Source organism: Balaenoptera physalus (genome assembly GCF_965194825.1).
Source record: "Balaenoptera physalus genome assembly, chromosome: 8".
NCBI classification, from domain to species: Eukaryota; Metazoa; Chordata; class Mammalia; order Artiodactyla; family Balaenopteridae; genus Balaenoptera; species Balaenoptera physalus.
Genome location: NC_138887.1, coordinates 111,413,325 through 111,428,993, shown reverse-complemented (window position 1 = coordinate 111,428,993; position 15,669 = coordinate 111,413,325). Strand labels below are relative to the sequence as shown.

Sequence of the window (15,669 nt, the reverse complement as noted above, 5' to 3'; positions counted from 1 at the left end):
AATTAGGTAAGAAAAAGAAATAAAGGCATCCAAATTGGAAAGGAAGAAGTAAAACTATCATGATTTACAGATGACATGACAGAACTAATAAATTCAGTAAAGTTGCAGGATACAAAATCAATACACAAAAATCTGTGGCATTTCTATACACTAATAACAAACTATCAGAAAGAGAAATAAAGAAAACAATCCCATTTACAATTGCATCAAAAAGAATAAAATATCTAGGAGTAAATTTAAACAAGGAGGTGCAATTGAAAACTACAAGACATTAATGAAAGAAATTGAAAATGGGAAGATATTCTGTGCTCCTGGATTGGAAAAATTAATGATGTTCAAATGTCCATACTACCAAAAGCAATCTGTAGATTCAATGCAATCCCTACCAAAATTCCAAAGACATTTTTCAAAGACATAGAACATATAATCCTAAAATTTGTATGAACCCACAAAGAAACCCCAAACAGCCAAAGTAATCCTGATAAAGAAGAACAAAGCTGGAGGTATCACACTCCCTGATTTCAAACTATATTACAAAGCTATAGTGATTAAAACTGCATGGTATTGTCATATAAACAGACACATAAATCAACAAAGAGCCCAGAAATAAACCCACACATATATGGTAAATTAATTTATAACAAAGGAGCCAAGAATATACAATGGGGAAAGGACAGTCTCTTCAATAAATGATCCTAGGAAAACTGGACAGTCACATGCAAAAGAATGAAACTGGACCACTATCTTACACCACATAAAAAGATTAATTCAAAATGGATTAAACACTTCAATATAAGACCTAAAACAATAAAGCTCCTAGAAGAAAACATAGGGGGTAAGCTTCCTGACATAAGTCTTGGCAATGATTTTTAAATTTGACACCAAAAGCAAAAGCAATTAAAGCAAAAACAAATAAGTGGGGCTACATCATACTAAAAACCTTCTGTTCAGCAAAGGAAACCATCAACAAAATAAAAAGGTAACCTACTGAATGGGAGAAAATGTTTGCAAATCGTATATCTGATAAGGGGTTAATATCCAAAATATATAAAGAAATCATATAACTCAATAGAAAAAAAAAAAAGCAATCCACTTGAAAAATGGGCAAAGCATAGAAACAGACATACTGATGCCCAGCATCATTAATCATCAGAGAAAGGCAAATGAAAACCACAATGAGATAACACCTCACACCTATTAGAATGGCTATCATCAAAAAGACAAGAAAAAACAAGTGTTGTTGAGAATGTGGAGAAAAGGGAAACTTTGTGCACGCTGGTGGGAATGTAAATTGGTGCAGCCACTATGGAAAACAGGATGGAAGTTCCTCAAAGAATTAAAAATAGACCTACCATGTGATCCAGCAATTCCACTTCTAGGTATTTATCCAATGAAAACACAAACGTTAACTCAAAAGATATATGCAACAGACACCGCAGAAATACAAAGCATCCTAAGAGACTACTACAAGCAACTCTATGCCAATAAAATGGACAACCTGGAAGAAATGGACAAATTCTTAGAAAGGTTTAACATTCCAAGACTGAACCAGGAAGAAACAGAAAATATGAACAGACCAATCGCAAGTAATGGAATTGAAACTGTGATTAAAAATCTTCCAACAAACAAAAGTCCAGGACCAGATGGCTTCACAGGTGAATTCTATCAACCATTTAGAGAAGAGCTAACACCCATCCTTCTCAAACTCTTCCAAAAAATTGCAGAGGAAGGAACACTCCCAAACTCATTCTATGAGGCCACCATCACCCTGATACCAAAACCAGACAAAGACACTACAAAAAAAGAAAATTACAGACCAATATCACTGATGAATATAGATGCAAAAATCCTCAACAAAATACTAGCAAACAGAATCCAACAACACATTAAAAGGATCATACACCATGATCAAGTGGGATTTATCCCAGGGATGCAAGGATTCTTCAATATACGCAAATCAAGCAATGTGATACACCATATTAACAAACTGAAGAATAAAAACCATATGATCATCTCAATAGATGGAGAAAAAGCTTTTGACAAAATTCAACACCCATTTATAATAAAAACTCTCCAAAAAGTGGGCATAGAGGGAACCTACCTCAACATAATAAAGGCCATATATGACAAACCCACAGCAAACATCATTCTCAATGGTGAAAAGCTGAAAGCATTTCCTCTAAGATCAGGAACAAGACAAGGATGCCCATTCTCGCCACTATTATTCATCATAGTTTTGGAAGTCCTAGCCACGGCAATCAGAGAAGAAAAAGAATAAAAGGAATACAGAAAGAAGAAGTAAAACTGTCACTGTTTGCAGATGACATGATACTATACATCGAGAATCCTCAAAATGCCACCAGAAAACTACTAGAGCTAATCAATGAATTTGGTAAAGTTGCAGGATACAAAATTAACGCACAGAAATCTCTTGCATTCCTATACACTAACAACGACAGATCAGAAAGAGAAATTAAGGAAACAATCCCATTCACCATTGCAACAAAAAGAACAAAACACCTAGGAATAAACCTGCCTAAGGAGGTAAAAGACCTGTACTCAGAAAACTATAAGACACTGATGAAAGAAATCAAAGATGACACAAACGGAGAGATATACCATGTTCTTGGATTGGAAGAATCAATATTGTGAAAATGACTATACTACCCAAAGCAATCTACAGATTCAATGCAATCCCTATCAAATTACCAATGGCATTTTTTACAGAACTAGAACAAAATATCTTAAAATTTGTATGGAGACACAAAAGACCCGAATAGCCAAAGCACTCTTGAGGGAAAAAAACGGAACTGGAGGAATCAGACTCCCTGACTTCAGACTATACTACAAAGCTACAGTAATCAAGACAATATGGTACTGGCACAAAAACAGAAATATAGATCAATGGAACAGGATAGAAAGCCCAGAGATAAACCCACGCATCTACGGTCAACTAATCTATGACAAAGGAGGCAAGGATATATAATGGAGAAAAGACAGTCTCTTCAATAAGTAGTGCTGGGAAAACTGGACAGCTACATGTAAAAGAATGAAATTAGAACACTCCCTAACACCATACACAAAAATAAACTCAAAATGGATTAGAGATCCAAATGTAAGACCGGACACTATAAAACTCATAGAGGAAAACATAGGAAGAACACTCTTTGATATAAATCACAGCAAGATCTTTTTTGATCCGCCTCATAGAGTAATGGAAATAAAAACAAAAATAAACAAATGGGACCTAATGAAACTTCAAAGCTTTTGCATAGCTGCACAGAAACTACAAACAAGACAAAAAGACAACCCTCAGAATGGGAGAAAATATTTGCAAACCAATCAACGGACAAAGGATTAATCTCCAAAATATATAAACAGCTCATGCAGCTCAATATTAAAAAAACAAACAACCCAATCCAAAGATGGGCAGAAGACCTAAATAGACATTTCTCCAAAGAAGACATACAGATGGCCAAGAAGCACATGAAAAGCTGCTCAACATCACTAATTATTAGAGAAATGCAAATCAAAACTACAATGAGGTATCACCTCACACCAGTTAGAATGGGGATCATCAGAAAATCTACAAACAAATGCTGGAGAGGCTGTGGAGAAGAGGGAACCCTCTTGCACTGTTGGTGGGAATGTAAATTGATACAGCCACTATGGAGAACAGTATGGAGGTTCCTTAAAAAACTAAAAATAGAATTACCATATGACCCAGCAATCCCACTACTGGGCATATATCCAGAGAAAACCGTAATTTAAAAAGACACATGCACCCCAATGTTCACTGCAGGACTGTTTACAATAGCCAGGTCATGGAAGCAACCTAAATGTCCATCGACAGACGAATGGGTAAAGAAGATGTGGTACATATATACAATGGAATATTACTCAGCCATAAAAAGGAACGAAATTGGGTCATTTGTAGAGACGTGGATGGACCTAGAGATTGTCATACAGAGTGAAGTAAGTCAGAAAGAGAAAAACAAATATCGTATATTAACGCATATATGTGGAACCTAGAAAAATGGTACAGATGAACTGGTTTGCAGGGCAGAAATAGAGACCCAGATGTAGAGAACAACCTATGGACACCAAGAGGGTAAAGTGGTGGTAGTGGGGTGGTGGTGGGATGAATTGGGAGATTGGGATTGACATATATACACTAATATGTATAAAATGGATAACTAATAAGAACCTGCTGTATAAAAAATTTTTTAAATAAAAAAAAGATACATGCACCCCCATGTTCATTGCAGCATTAATTACAATAGCCAAGATATGGAAACAACTTAAGTGTCCATCAACAGATGAATGGATAAAGAAACTGTGGCATGCACACACACACACGCGCGCCCGCACACACACACAGATTCAGGAATATTATTTAGCCATAAAATAGAATGAAAAGTTGCCATTTGGGATAACATGGATGGACCCTGAGGGCACTGTGCTAAGTGAAGTAAGTCAGAGGAAGACAAATACTGTATGATCTCTCTTATATGTGAAATCTAAAAAAACAAAAAATAACAACAACAAAGAAAACAAGCTTATAGATGATACAGAAAACAGATTGGTGGTTGACAGAGGCAGGGAATGGGGGTGGGAGGAATTTTTTAATGCAATCTAACTATGTTTTTTGATCCAGCATTTATATGTATGTGTATCTGTATCTATATCTATATCTGTATAATTCCTGGATTCATTCTTTTATCTATTCATTATAATTTTTGCAGATCTACCTAGGAGGTTCCCAAGAGTGAGCTAAGCACTATATAGTATTGAAAGAGAAGGAACGAGGCTGAATCATACAGTACTGGACTAGGGAAGATGCATGCTAATTAAAAAAAAGAGAGAGAGAGAAATCAGGTCCCTTGAGGAAGGACACTATATTACAGTAATAAGTGCATACTATAGCGATTTCCCCAGTCCTTCCCCAGAAAGGAAAAATAAATAAAGCACCTAGATTGGGGAGGATGGGAAGAAAGTAGAGAGAAAGAAAAGAAACGAGGAGAAAGGGCGCTCTAGCCTAAGGGAGAGAATTAACACTATGTGAATAGTTTGCTGTATCAATGGGAACATTTCCCAAATGTTTCTTAAGATGTTAAGTGTTACAGCTGATGATGATGATGATGATAGAAGATTCCATGTTGAAATAAGTTGGGAAATATCAAACTTACTTGGTTTGAAAGAAGTTATGTTTACTGCAATTCTTCTTAGAGTCTTTAATATGTTAATGTACATTATAAATTTCCAAAAGAAGAAATACAATATACAGCTTTCCTGAGTTGTTAACTGTTCAGCCCTTCTCTGGGAAGACATCTTGCATAAGTAGTATTCCTTAGGGAAATGCTGTTCTAAAGCATGTAGTGGAAGCAAGAAGTGCTGAGCTAAGTACTCAGGATTTCCTGACTGGTGCTCTAAAACCATTTTCCCTTCCTTCATGTAGGGGGAAGAATTTTGGGACTCTTCTGTTAAGATTAACCGAAAAGCCTTGCAACCTTAAGGTTCCACGGAATTGAGTTGCTATGTTCCAGCAAGGAGTAGGAAAGGAGTGTGAAGAATGTGAAGAGTCTAGAAAAGCAGACGGGCACGGAGCTCTCAGGATTCAGCAGAGGCCTGAGGGTCAGTAGTGGAGACCCTGGTCCCAGTTGGAGGACACACGAGCACAGGAAAAATAAGCAAGGTCAGCTGCACAGAGTGGAAGCCAACAAAGCACCACTGTATCTTAGGCCAGTGAAGTTCTGGGCGATAGTCAGATTATGAGATGGAGAGATCAGAAAACAAGAACAGATACTGTACAGAAAGACAGGCACACAGCCAGATCTTAGCAGCAAAGGAGATAAGCTGCTCCAAGTCAGAGGCTCCCCTGGACAGAGTAAATCGCTGCGGGGAAATGGCCTCATGCTCTGCAGAGGAAAACAACTGGGAGAGCTGGTTGGAACAGAATTTAAGGAACAGTGACAGGAAAACGATGCTGGTCAACTAGACAACTGCCTGACCTATGGATTTCAGGGATTCTAGATGAAGAAAAAGAATCAAGGCAGAAGGAGCTCAGCAGCAGCTCTAAGCATCGTCGTATGAGAATGATCAGAGCTGGGGCTTTAACAGAAGGAAGCCAGGAATGAAAGACCGGGGAAAGAGGGAGAGTCTCACCCTCACCACCTCCCGTATCGTCCTCATTTGGTTCTCGGTTGGCAGGGTCTGAGTCCAACTGAGAGACCAAAAAGAAAGAACTAGGAAGAATTCCATAAATCTTTACAGTCGTTACTTTAAAGTCAAGTTCCAGGCATTGTAGACGTCCACATGGGAAAACTGCCCTTTAAAAATCATGTGACAGGCCAAGAGTGATCCCACCTAGACAAAGCAGTGAAGGAAAAAGCAATGGACTGTAAGACAGAAAATCCTTATTCTACTTCTGTCTACAGCACAACTAGTCATACGATCAGATAACCCTTTTTTAAAAATCTGTCCAGTGAAGATACTAATACACATCTTGCCTCCCTCGCTGAGTTAGAAGTCCTAAGGAGATGCGAACTCACACTATACAATGAAAACATAAAGCACTATTATAGCTTCCAAGGACTATTGCTTTTATTTTTGGAGAATCTTCCATTATATGTTTAATTGTGTTTCAGTTTGTTTTTTAAAAGAAGAGGAATCTGGTATCAGGCTTCATCTGCAATGCTTTTCACCACATTCTGAAAGCAATTTCCAGAAATAAAGAAAAAAGAGAAGACAAATTCAGCCTAGCTGGGTGCCTCAAAAACAACAGTAGAGGCTACTGTACTATGTTTTCTAGGAATTGATTTTAAAAGTTTTCTGCTTCCTGGGGTGTGTTACCAATATACAGAGCCTGTGGTAAATTTGATACTGGTTTCATCAATTCACAGAATCAGTATGTTTGAATGAAAATGAAAAAGAAGACAAGAGACATTTAAATGCAAGCACAGTCAAGAATGTTCAGTTAAATCCTAATTACTCTGGAATGTATTACTTCTCACACATAAATAAGAAGCAGTAAATCACTCAGTTATTAAGAGATCTACCCTGATTCACTCCTTTGACAGCAACAATACTTTAAAATAATGGATGCTGATCTCTAGTCTCTTTTCCAGGCTAACATTCCTTTCAGCACATTTTGTGAAAACGATTAAGCTTTATTAGATGCTAAAGAATCAATTGCAACTTAAATCACTTTTATCCTGACCAACAAGGTCATGGTGGAGAGTCCAGATATCACTGCATAAAGCACAAAGGAAAATAAAAGGGAAATGGGTTGCAAGCTCACGGGTTCATCAACCGTAAACGTGCATATAGCAAATGCCATATAACTAGGAACGACATTTTAGGATTGAAGTTTGGAATCATGACACAGTATGGAGCCTTCTTCCACAGATACTAGGAAACTTGCAAGAATATAAAATGTGCATAGCCTTTGGAGGACAACCTGAATGTAGCTGGTACATTCTAAGGCTAAACCTGAGTAAAGTATGCAGGATTCACTGTTTATAGGATTATTTGGCTTTATGGCTCAGCCTTCTTAAGAACCTGCCTTTTCCAGGGGGGGAAAAGAAGAAATTTAGACGAAGAAGGAATAGATACTTAACTACCGTCAAGCGAGAATACCTTTTCCCTAGGAATTAAACCCTTTTTAGAGAGAAGATTCTGATCAGGAATCAGGAATGGCTATGGGGTCTTCTTCCCTCCAAAATTTTAATTTTGGTAAGATGTCAAACCAAAAAACCTTTTATACGTGCAATGAACACCATATTTACCTCTCACCCAGCTTCACCAGGCCAACATTTCCCCACATTAGCTTTATCTCTGTGTGTATAGTTTGTAGTATTGTTAAATCATTTGCAAATAAATTGCAGGCTTTATGACCTTTCACTCCTAAATATTTCAGCATGTATCTCCCAAGAACAAGGACATACACAGACATAACCATAACACCATTGTCACTCTCAAGAAATCTCACACTGGCATATAACATCTAATATATCATCCATATTAAAATATCTCTGATATCTTTTACGGCTGACACTGTTTTTCATTTTTCCAGTCCAGGATCTCGTACTGGACTTCATTATGATATTTCTTTAGTTTCCCTTAATCTTGTACAGACTATCTTCTTTTAGATTTCATGACATTGACATTTTCGAAGAAGCCAAATCAATGGTTGTTTTTAGAATGTCCTACAATTTGGATTTGATTGTTTTCTCACTATTAGATTCAGTTAGGTTAAGACTAATGTTTTGGGCAGAAAACTACATAGGTGATGTTGTATCCTTCTCGATATATCACATCAGGAGGCAGATAATGTCCATCTGTCCCATTATTGGTGATGCTGTTTGATCACTTGGTTAAGGCGGTGTGTGCTAGATCTCTCTACTATAAAGGTACTTTTTCCCTTTGTAATTATTAAGTAACTTGTGATAATTTGAGACTGTGTGGGTACTTGTTTCTCAACGACCTTTTATCCAATGTGTGTAGCATCCATTGATGATCCCTGTTTGAATTAATGATTTCACTAGTGATTGCCAAATGGTAATTCTCTAACTCTGTCGTATCTTATACATTTACAATTTGGCAATTCTTCTGTAACATAACTATAGATTCATAGATTCATCATTTTTATTTAATGTATTATAATCCACTAGCATTATTCTTTTTGATGTTCAAATTATCCCAAAATTGGCCAATAGGGTACCATCAGGCTGGCTCCTATTTTGTGTTGTCTTCATTAGTTTTTGAGTAGTTCTTTGCCTTATTCTTGCCCTGCCTCTGAAAGACATCTTTTCACAGAATCCTGGTAAGTTTTATTAGGGAATGGTATTTAGAGACCAAAATCTGGATGCCAGATATGCTCACTGTTGTTGGGTGTCACTGCCTTTAGGCCCCTTCAGTGGGCAAAGCGAGCAAACATCTTTCTAGAATAATTCATGAGTTTATCTACAAATCGGTAAGAAAATGTTAGACAACCCAATAGAAAAATGGGAAGTTCTGCTCCTCTCTAGGATGTAGGAAGCAACAAAGAACATTGTTCCCACCCTAAAAATGAGAAAAAGCCTAATAATCTACAGAATCATAATTATTCTTAAGCCCATCAGAGAGCTGACAATGCAAGACAACCAAGTAACCTGAATTCCAAAGAGAAGGCCCTCCAAAAGGCAGATGGGTCACGAGAAAGGTTTCGCCTTTGGCAGAGCATGAGATAGAGAGGTGGCCACCATACAAACAGGTGAGACGAAATCGGGTGCTGTCCTAAGTGCATTATATTTATTAGCTCTTTTAATACTCAAAACAACCATATAAAACAGAAAAATTACTTGTGGGCCAAAGGTAATCAACAGAGGAACTAAAAATCATGATACAACTATACTGAGAGGTGATACAGAGGACTTCTGATAAGAGGCCAAGAGATAAGGTCTAAAACTGATAAACTAAAAAGTAGTATTATATACTTAAACTGAATTATATACCTAAAAATCGTTCTGATGGTAAATTTCATGTTTTGTGGGTTTTTTTTTTTTTTAACCACAATTTTAAAAAGTAGCATCACGAGCATACTGATTAGTGATAACTAGAATAAACACGTAAAATTATCTTCTCTGGGGGGTTATACTTCAGATAGGAAAGGGTAAGAAGAGGGACAGTTGTTTTCTTTATAATCTTACTTGAACTACTACATTTTTTTTTTTAAAGTATGTATTACTTTGTTAATTTTTTCAAACTCTGATGAAAAGATCTTACCTTGATCTGCAAGACGTCAAGTGGAACTGTCTCTCCTTTCACAATGGCAAGTGTAGCATCTGTAATATGTCTAAAAGATAACAAGAAGGAAATGATCATGTTGTGAAAAATAAGCAACACCTCCCCCAACACACACACACACACACACAACCACACTCCTACCCAGAGTACTAATAGCTGGGTCAAGAAAAAGACAAATTCCTTCAAAATACTCCAGGAAAGCAGAACAAAGGTGTGTAAAAGAATTACTGATACAAATCTAGTGGAAGGCTCTGATACAGACTCAAAGAGAAGGCTTTGGCAAAGAGAAGTTTATACAAGGCACCAATCATTTATTTACTTCACATTTATTGAGTCTCTACATTGTGTCTGACTTTTATCACTGGAAAATATGATAAATAAATAATAATACAACATCTTTCATTCATTGTAAGAGAATGAAAGTCAAGCACTGCAAAAACCATATTCCTTTTTACTCTAATAATCTGAAGGATAGCTAAAGGACAGGATTTGCTGGAGTTATCTTAGCAAAATATAATAAATTCCCAAAATATACACATTAATTCCAATGCTTGGATTACATTCTGGGTTCCCTAGGAAGCAAACTGAAGCTTAAGAAACAGCCTACTTTACTTTCTCATATTTCTCTATCAACATATCTTTATCCCATTTTCCCTCCAATACAGTTGCTATCTGGGAAGTAGGTAGCAGTTTAGAAAATGAGATTCAATTTAGGAGAAAGCAAGACACATGATCACCAGTTTAGATTAATTTGATATGAATATATTAATTTCAAAGGAAGTTATTAGAAAGAATCCCAAAGCTTTGTGCTTGCTCTGAGTAGTACCTAGCGCATTAAGAGGTTTAAGAAGTGCTTTTGAGAGGCTGACCTTTAAAAAATGTTCCAACTGAAAAATGCCTTTTTCTATTAATTTTTTTTTCAAAATTCCTTGGCAGAAGATGGTTAAAATGCAACCTTAAATTTATCATTCTCCAGCAATAATTGAAAGTTCTAAATAAAGCAGCACTGTAGCACGAAACAGCTATTTTTTAGGATTATTTATCTGCAACATTCCAAATTCAAAATTCCTTTTTCTTCTGTAGTAATTATGGTACAACAAATCTTGACAGCGATGCAAAAAGCAAGGCCTTGTTCTTTTAAGTAGCCTCAGGCATCTGCCATGTTAAGAGGTCTACAAAATTATGAACCCAGGGCAGACTGACTTAATTATCTAAGAGCCCTGGGGCATGCTTATAAATTAAGTTTTATAAATCTTTAAATTATAAATAGAAGCAGCAACAACATTAGTTTAACTACAGGGAAAATCAGCTCCTAAAGAACTGAAGGCTATCTAAGACCTTGAGGGCAGTCACACTGCACAGACACTGGCTTTTGGATAGGTGAGGCGTTCTCTAAGGGACATGTCCTACCTCGGCATCACTGGCATATCTGGTAATGCTGGCAAGCAGTTCTAATAATCTATACTGACAGGTGGAAAGAGTAGCTATCTAAAGTAACCAAGACCCAAACCAGATAGGATTTGTCTCAGATAAGAAAAAATGTTTAATTCATTGTTTGTCATATTTATAGCCCCTCAGAAATTCTAAACTGGGAAAAAAATATGGCAAACTGAAATGCCACGTTAGGCTGCACGATGATTGGTAAAGAGCTGAACACTCCCCATCAGACTAAGGCTTGAAGCATGAGAGACGTTTTAATAAAGGCCTGATATATGTCAACCCTTATGCCTGGTGTTTGATATATGGAGCAAGGTTTTATCTAAAAAAAAAAAAAAAGTTAAAAGATAAAACATGACTCCTAAAACTACAACAGCAAAAATAAATCCACAAAACCAGCCTATTCAAAATCCCAAAGCAGAACTGGACAGCCACATGCAAAAGAATGAAACTAGACCACTAGCTTACACCATACACAAAGATTAGCTCAAAATGGATTAAAGAATTGAATGTAATAAGACCTGAAACCATAAAACTTCTAGAAGAAAACATAGAGGGTAAGCTTCTTGACATAAGACTTGGCAATGATTTTTGAATCTAACACCAAAAGCAAAAGCAATAAAAGTAAAAATAAGTAAGTGGGGCTACATGATACTAAAAACCTTCTGTGCAGCAAAGAAAACCATCAACAAAATGAAAAGGCAACCTACTGAATGGGACAAAATATCTGCAAATCATATATCTGGTAAGTGGTTAATATACAAAATATATAAAGATCTCATACAACTCAACAGAAAAAAAAATCCACTTGAAAAATGGGTAGATAACTGGAATCGACATTTTTCCAGAGAAGACATACATACAGATGTCCAACAGGTACATGAAAAGATGCCCAGCATCATTAACCATCAGGGAAATGCAAATCAAAACACAATGAGACATCACCTCACACCTGTTAGAATGGCTATTACCAAAAAGATAAGAAGGGCTTCCCTGGTGGCGCAGTGGTTGAGAATCTGCCTGCCAATGCAGGGGACACGGGTTCATGCCCTGGTCTGGGAAGATTCCACGTGCCGCGGAGCAGCTGGGCCCGTGAGCCACGATTACTGAGCCTGCGTGTCTGGAGCCTGTGCTCTGCAACAAGAGAGGCCGCGATAGTGAGAGGCCTGTGCACCACGATGAAGAGTGGCCCCCGCTTGCCGCAACTGGAGAAAGCCCTCGCACAGAAATGAAGACCCAACACAGCCATAAATAAATAAATAAATACTTAAAAAAAAAAAAAAGATAAGAAATAACAAGTATTGTAGAGGATGTGGAGAAAAGGGAACCCTCCTGCACTGTTGCTGGGAATGTAAATTGGTGCAGCCAGTATGGAAAACAGTATGGAGGTTCCTCAAAGAATTAAAAATGGAACTACCATATGATCCAGCAATTCCACTTCTGGGTATTTATCCGAAGAAAGCGAAAACACTAAATCAAAAGATATATTCACCCGTGTTTGTTGTTCAGCATTATTTACAATAGCTAAGATATGGAAACAAGCTAAGTGTCCATTGACAGATGAATGAATAAAGAAGATGTGATATATATGTGAGACACATATATATAAACATTTGTGTGCACACACACACATACACTACAATACTATTCAGCAATAAAAAAGAATGAAATTTTGCCATCTGCAACAACACTGATGGACTTGGAGGGTATTATACTAAGTGAACTAAGTCAGAGAGAGAAAGACAAATACTGTATGATATATGTGGTTGGCATCTTTAAAAAAACAACAAGGGACTTCCCTTGTGGCGCAGTGGTTAGGAATCCACCTGCCAATGCAGGGGACACAGGTTCGAGCCCTGGTCCGAGAAGATCCCATATGCCACGGAGCGACTAAGCCCGTGCACCACAACTACTAAGCCTGCGCTCTAGAGCCTGCGAGCCACAACTACTGAAGCCGGTGCGCCACAACTACTGAAGCCTGCGCTCTAGAGCTCGCGAGCCACAACTACTGCAGCCCGCACGCCACAACTACTGAAGCCTGCGTACTAGAGCCCGTGCTCCACAACAAAAAGAAGCCACTGTAACGAGAAGCCCATGCACCGCGAGGAAGAGTAGCTCCCGCTCGCAGCAACTAGAGGAAGCCTGTGTGCAGCAACGAAGACCCAATGCAGCCAAAAAATAAATTAAATTAAATTAAATTAAAATTAAAAAAAACAAGTTCATAGATGATACAGAGAACAAACTGATGGTTGTCAGAGGTGGGGTGTGGGAGGCTGGTAAAAAGGGTGAAGGGAGTCAAGTTATAAAATAAGTCAGTCATGGGGATGGAATGTATAGCATGGCAACTAACAATAATACTGTATTACATGTTTGAAAGTTTTTAAGAGAGTATATCTTAAAAGTTCTCATCACAAGGAAAAACAATTCTGTAACTATTGAATGGTGACAGATGTTAACTATAATTATTGTGGTGGCATACAAATATCAAATCATCGTGTTATACACCTGAAACTAATATAATGTTTTATGTCAACTACACCTCAATCTAAAATAAAAATCCCAAAGCAGAAAAAAAAATCCAAAACAGAAAATCACCTGAGTATTATTATTGTTATTGATTCTAGAAGGTTATAACAAGAAATGTCTTGAGAAGATTTCAATTCATTCATTCAACAAATATTTTTTATTGACCTCCCCCAATGTATCACAAAGGTTACATTAAAGATCAGGCAACTGACAATGAGAACCTGCCTGAAAATGATTTGTCCAAGATTATATTTTTAATCACTGTCAAAGCCACAACTCAAATTCAAGATTCTCATCTTCTTGAAAGACTAAATCTTTGTTTACATAATGCTTTCAAAAAAAAAGAGCAATAATAACAACTTGCCTGACTCCTGAGGACACTGTTAGACTCACAACAATTTAATTTAATGTCAGGGCTGCACTACTTTCTCTGTCCACTTTATCCACACTGCCTTCTACTTTTGGCATTCCCTAAAGGATGTAACTATATTTGGTTGTTTTAGCTACTTATATTATCAAGGTAATGGAGCCAAGGCTGCTGCTGGCCCAGTCTCCACAGGGAACTTGCTATTTGTCATCATGCATACTTAAAGCAAACAAAGGATCACTGCAAATATGTCTTCACCAGAGAATCTTACAACACAAAAGCACACAAACAGTATGCTTGGATCAGTGAAGCTATCTTCTTAAGTGGCAGAAGGACATCAGTATTCATCTCCATACGTGACCTGAGGACTTAACATTAGACCACCAGGGTCCCACAACCCAACAGAGAAACTTGCCAATCAACCCAACGCTTGAACTCTGATCTCTTCCTCTTAATGATTTGAAGTTTCAGGCTATCAAAACTCAAAAAGAAAATTATATCACACGTGTGAATTTTCCATTCCCAGGCTCGCTCACCCACAAATGCTACCATCCCACATTGACAACCTACTGGACTTTGTTTCCACTTTCGGCAAAGAGTGTCTGACTCAAACTACTGGTCTGGCCCAGTGGGATAAATCCAATGGGAATCTTACTGAAGGTAGCCTGGCGGGGAAGAAAACAAGAGCAAAGTTTTATTGTTATGGTCAGAAAGTGAGGTTGAATAGAGAGGCACAGGTGTGTCCACTATGACAAAGTAACTGACCCTGGGCCTGCCTCCCAGCCTTCCTTCCCACACCCCTAGACCAGCAACCAGGTAATACTGAGGAAGCAGGTTCTAGAACAAGGCAGTTCACGAAAACAACACACCTTCAAATTTGGAAGGAATATTTGGGCGCTCACTAATGGCAACTGGTTGAAAGAAATTTGGTTAAGAAAACGAGGGTCTTAGATATTAGATAAGTGCACGATTGTGACAGACTGTATTATATTGCCACACTATTTGACAAAGTTGCAGACAGAATTCAACTAAAAATGTCTAACATTTGTACACTGACTGAGGACAGGTGAAAGTGCCTTATAAACTACCTCAAGTATAAACAAGGCTAAGAGAATAAGCAAGGTCAAGTAGCAGAAGAATGGCATAGTAGAGGACTTAATTAAAGGCCACAAATAAACAGATACCATAAGGTTCCTAAAGATTATTTTGAGCTCAGTCTACTATTACCAAAGGGACTGGGAAGGATCTTCTTTCTTGTTGTTACTTATAAAATATTTTATCACACTTTTCTACAATAATTTAAAGTAATCTCACGAATACCCATGTACCCAAGACCCAGATTTAACAAATATTACATTTTGCCATATTTGCTTCAGAGTTTTAAGAAATAAAGTGATGCAGATACAATTCAAGTCCCTTCTCATCCTACTCCCCTTTCCCTTCCCAGAGGAAGCCTTTATCGTGAGGTTGGTGTGATTCCTTTCCATCCACGTTGTTATCCTTTTACTACGTAGTTTACGCATCTATTAAGAGTATCTTTGTTTTCTGAATTT

At 37.5% G+C, this 15,669-nt stretch overlaps 1 protein-coding gene across 7 annotated transcripts in view; it reads right to left on the bottom strand.

The window, feature by feature from the left end:
• AGK (acylglycerol kinase) overlaps positions 1 to 15,669 on the bottom strand; it is a 126,034-nt gene that overhangs the window by 21,639 nt on the left and 88,726 nt on the right. For all 7 annotated transcript variants that reach the window (XM_082473093.1, XM_082473096.1, XM_082473094.1 and 4 more), the window contains 2 exons: positions 14,687 to 14,781; positions 9,766 to 9,835 (listed from right to left, as the gene is read on the bottom strand). In XM_082473093.1, the coding sequence (XP_082329219.1) occupies positions 9,766 to 9,835; positions 14,687 to 14,781 (165 nt within the window). The remainder of the gene's footprint in view (positions 1 to 9,765; positions 9,836 to 14,686; positions 14,782 to 15,669) is intronic.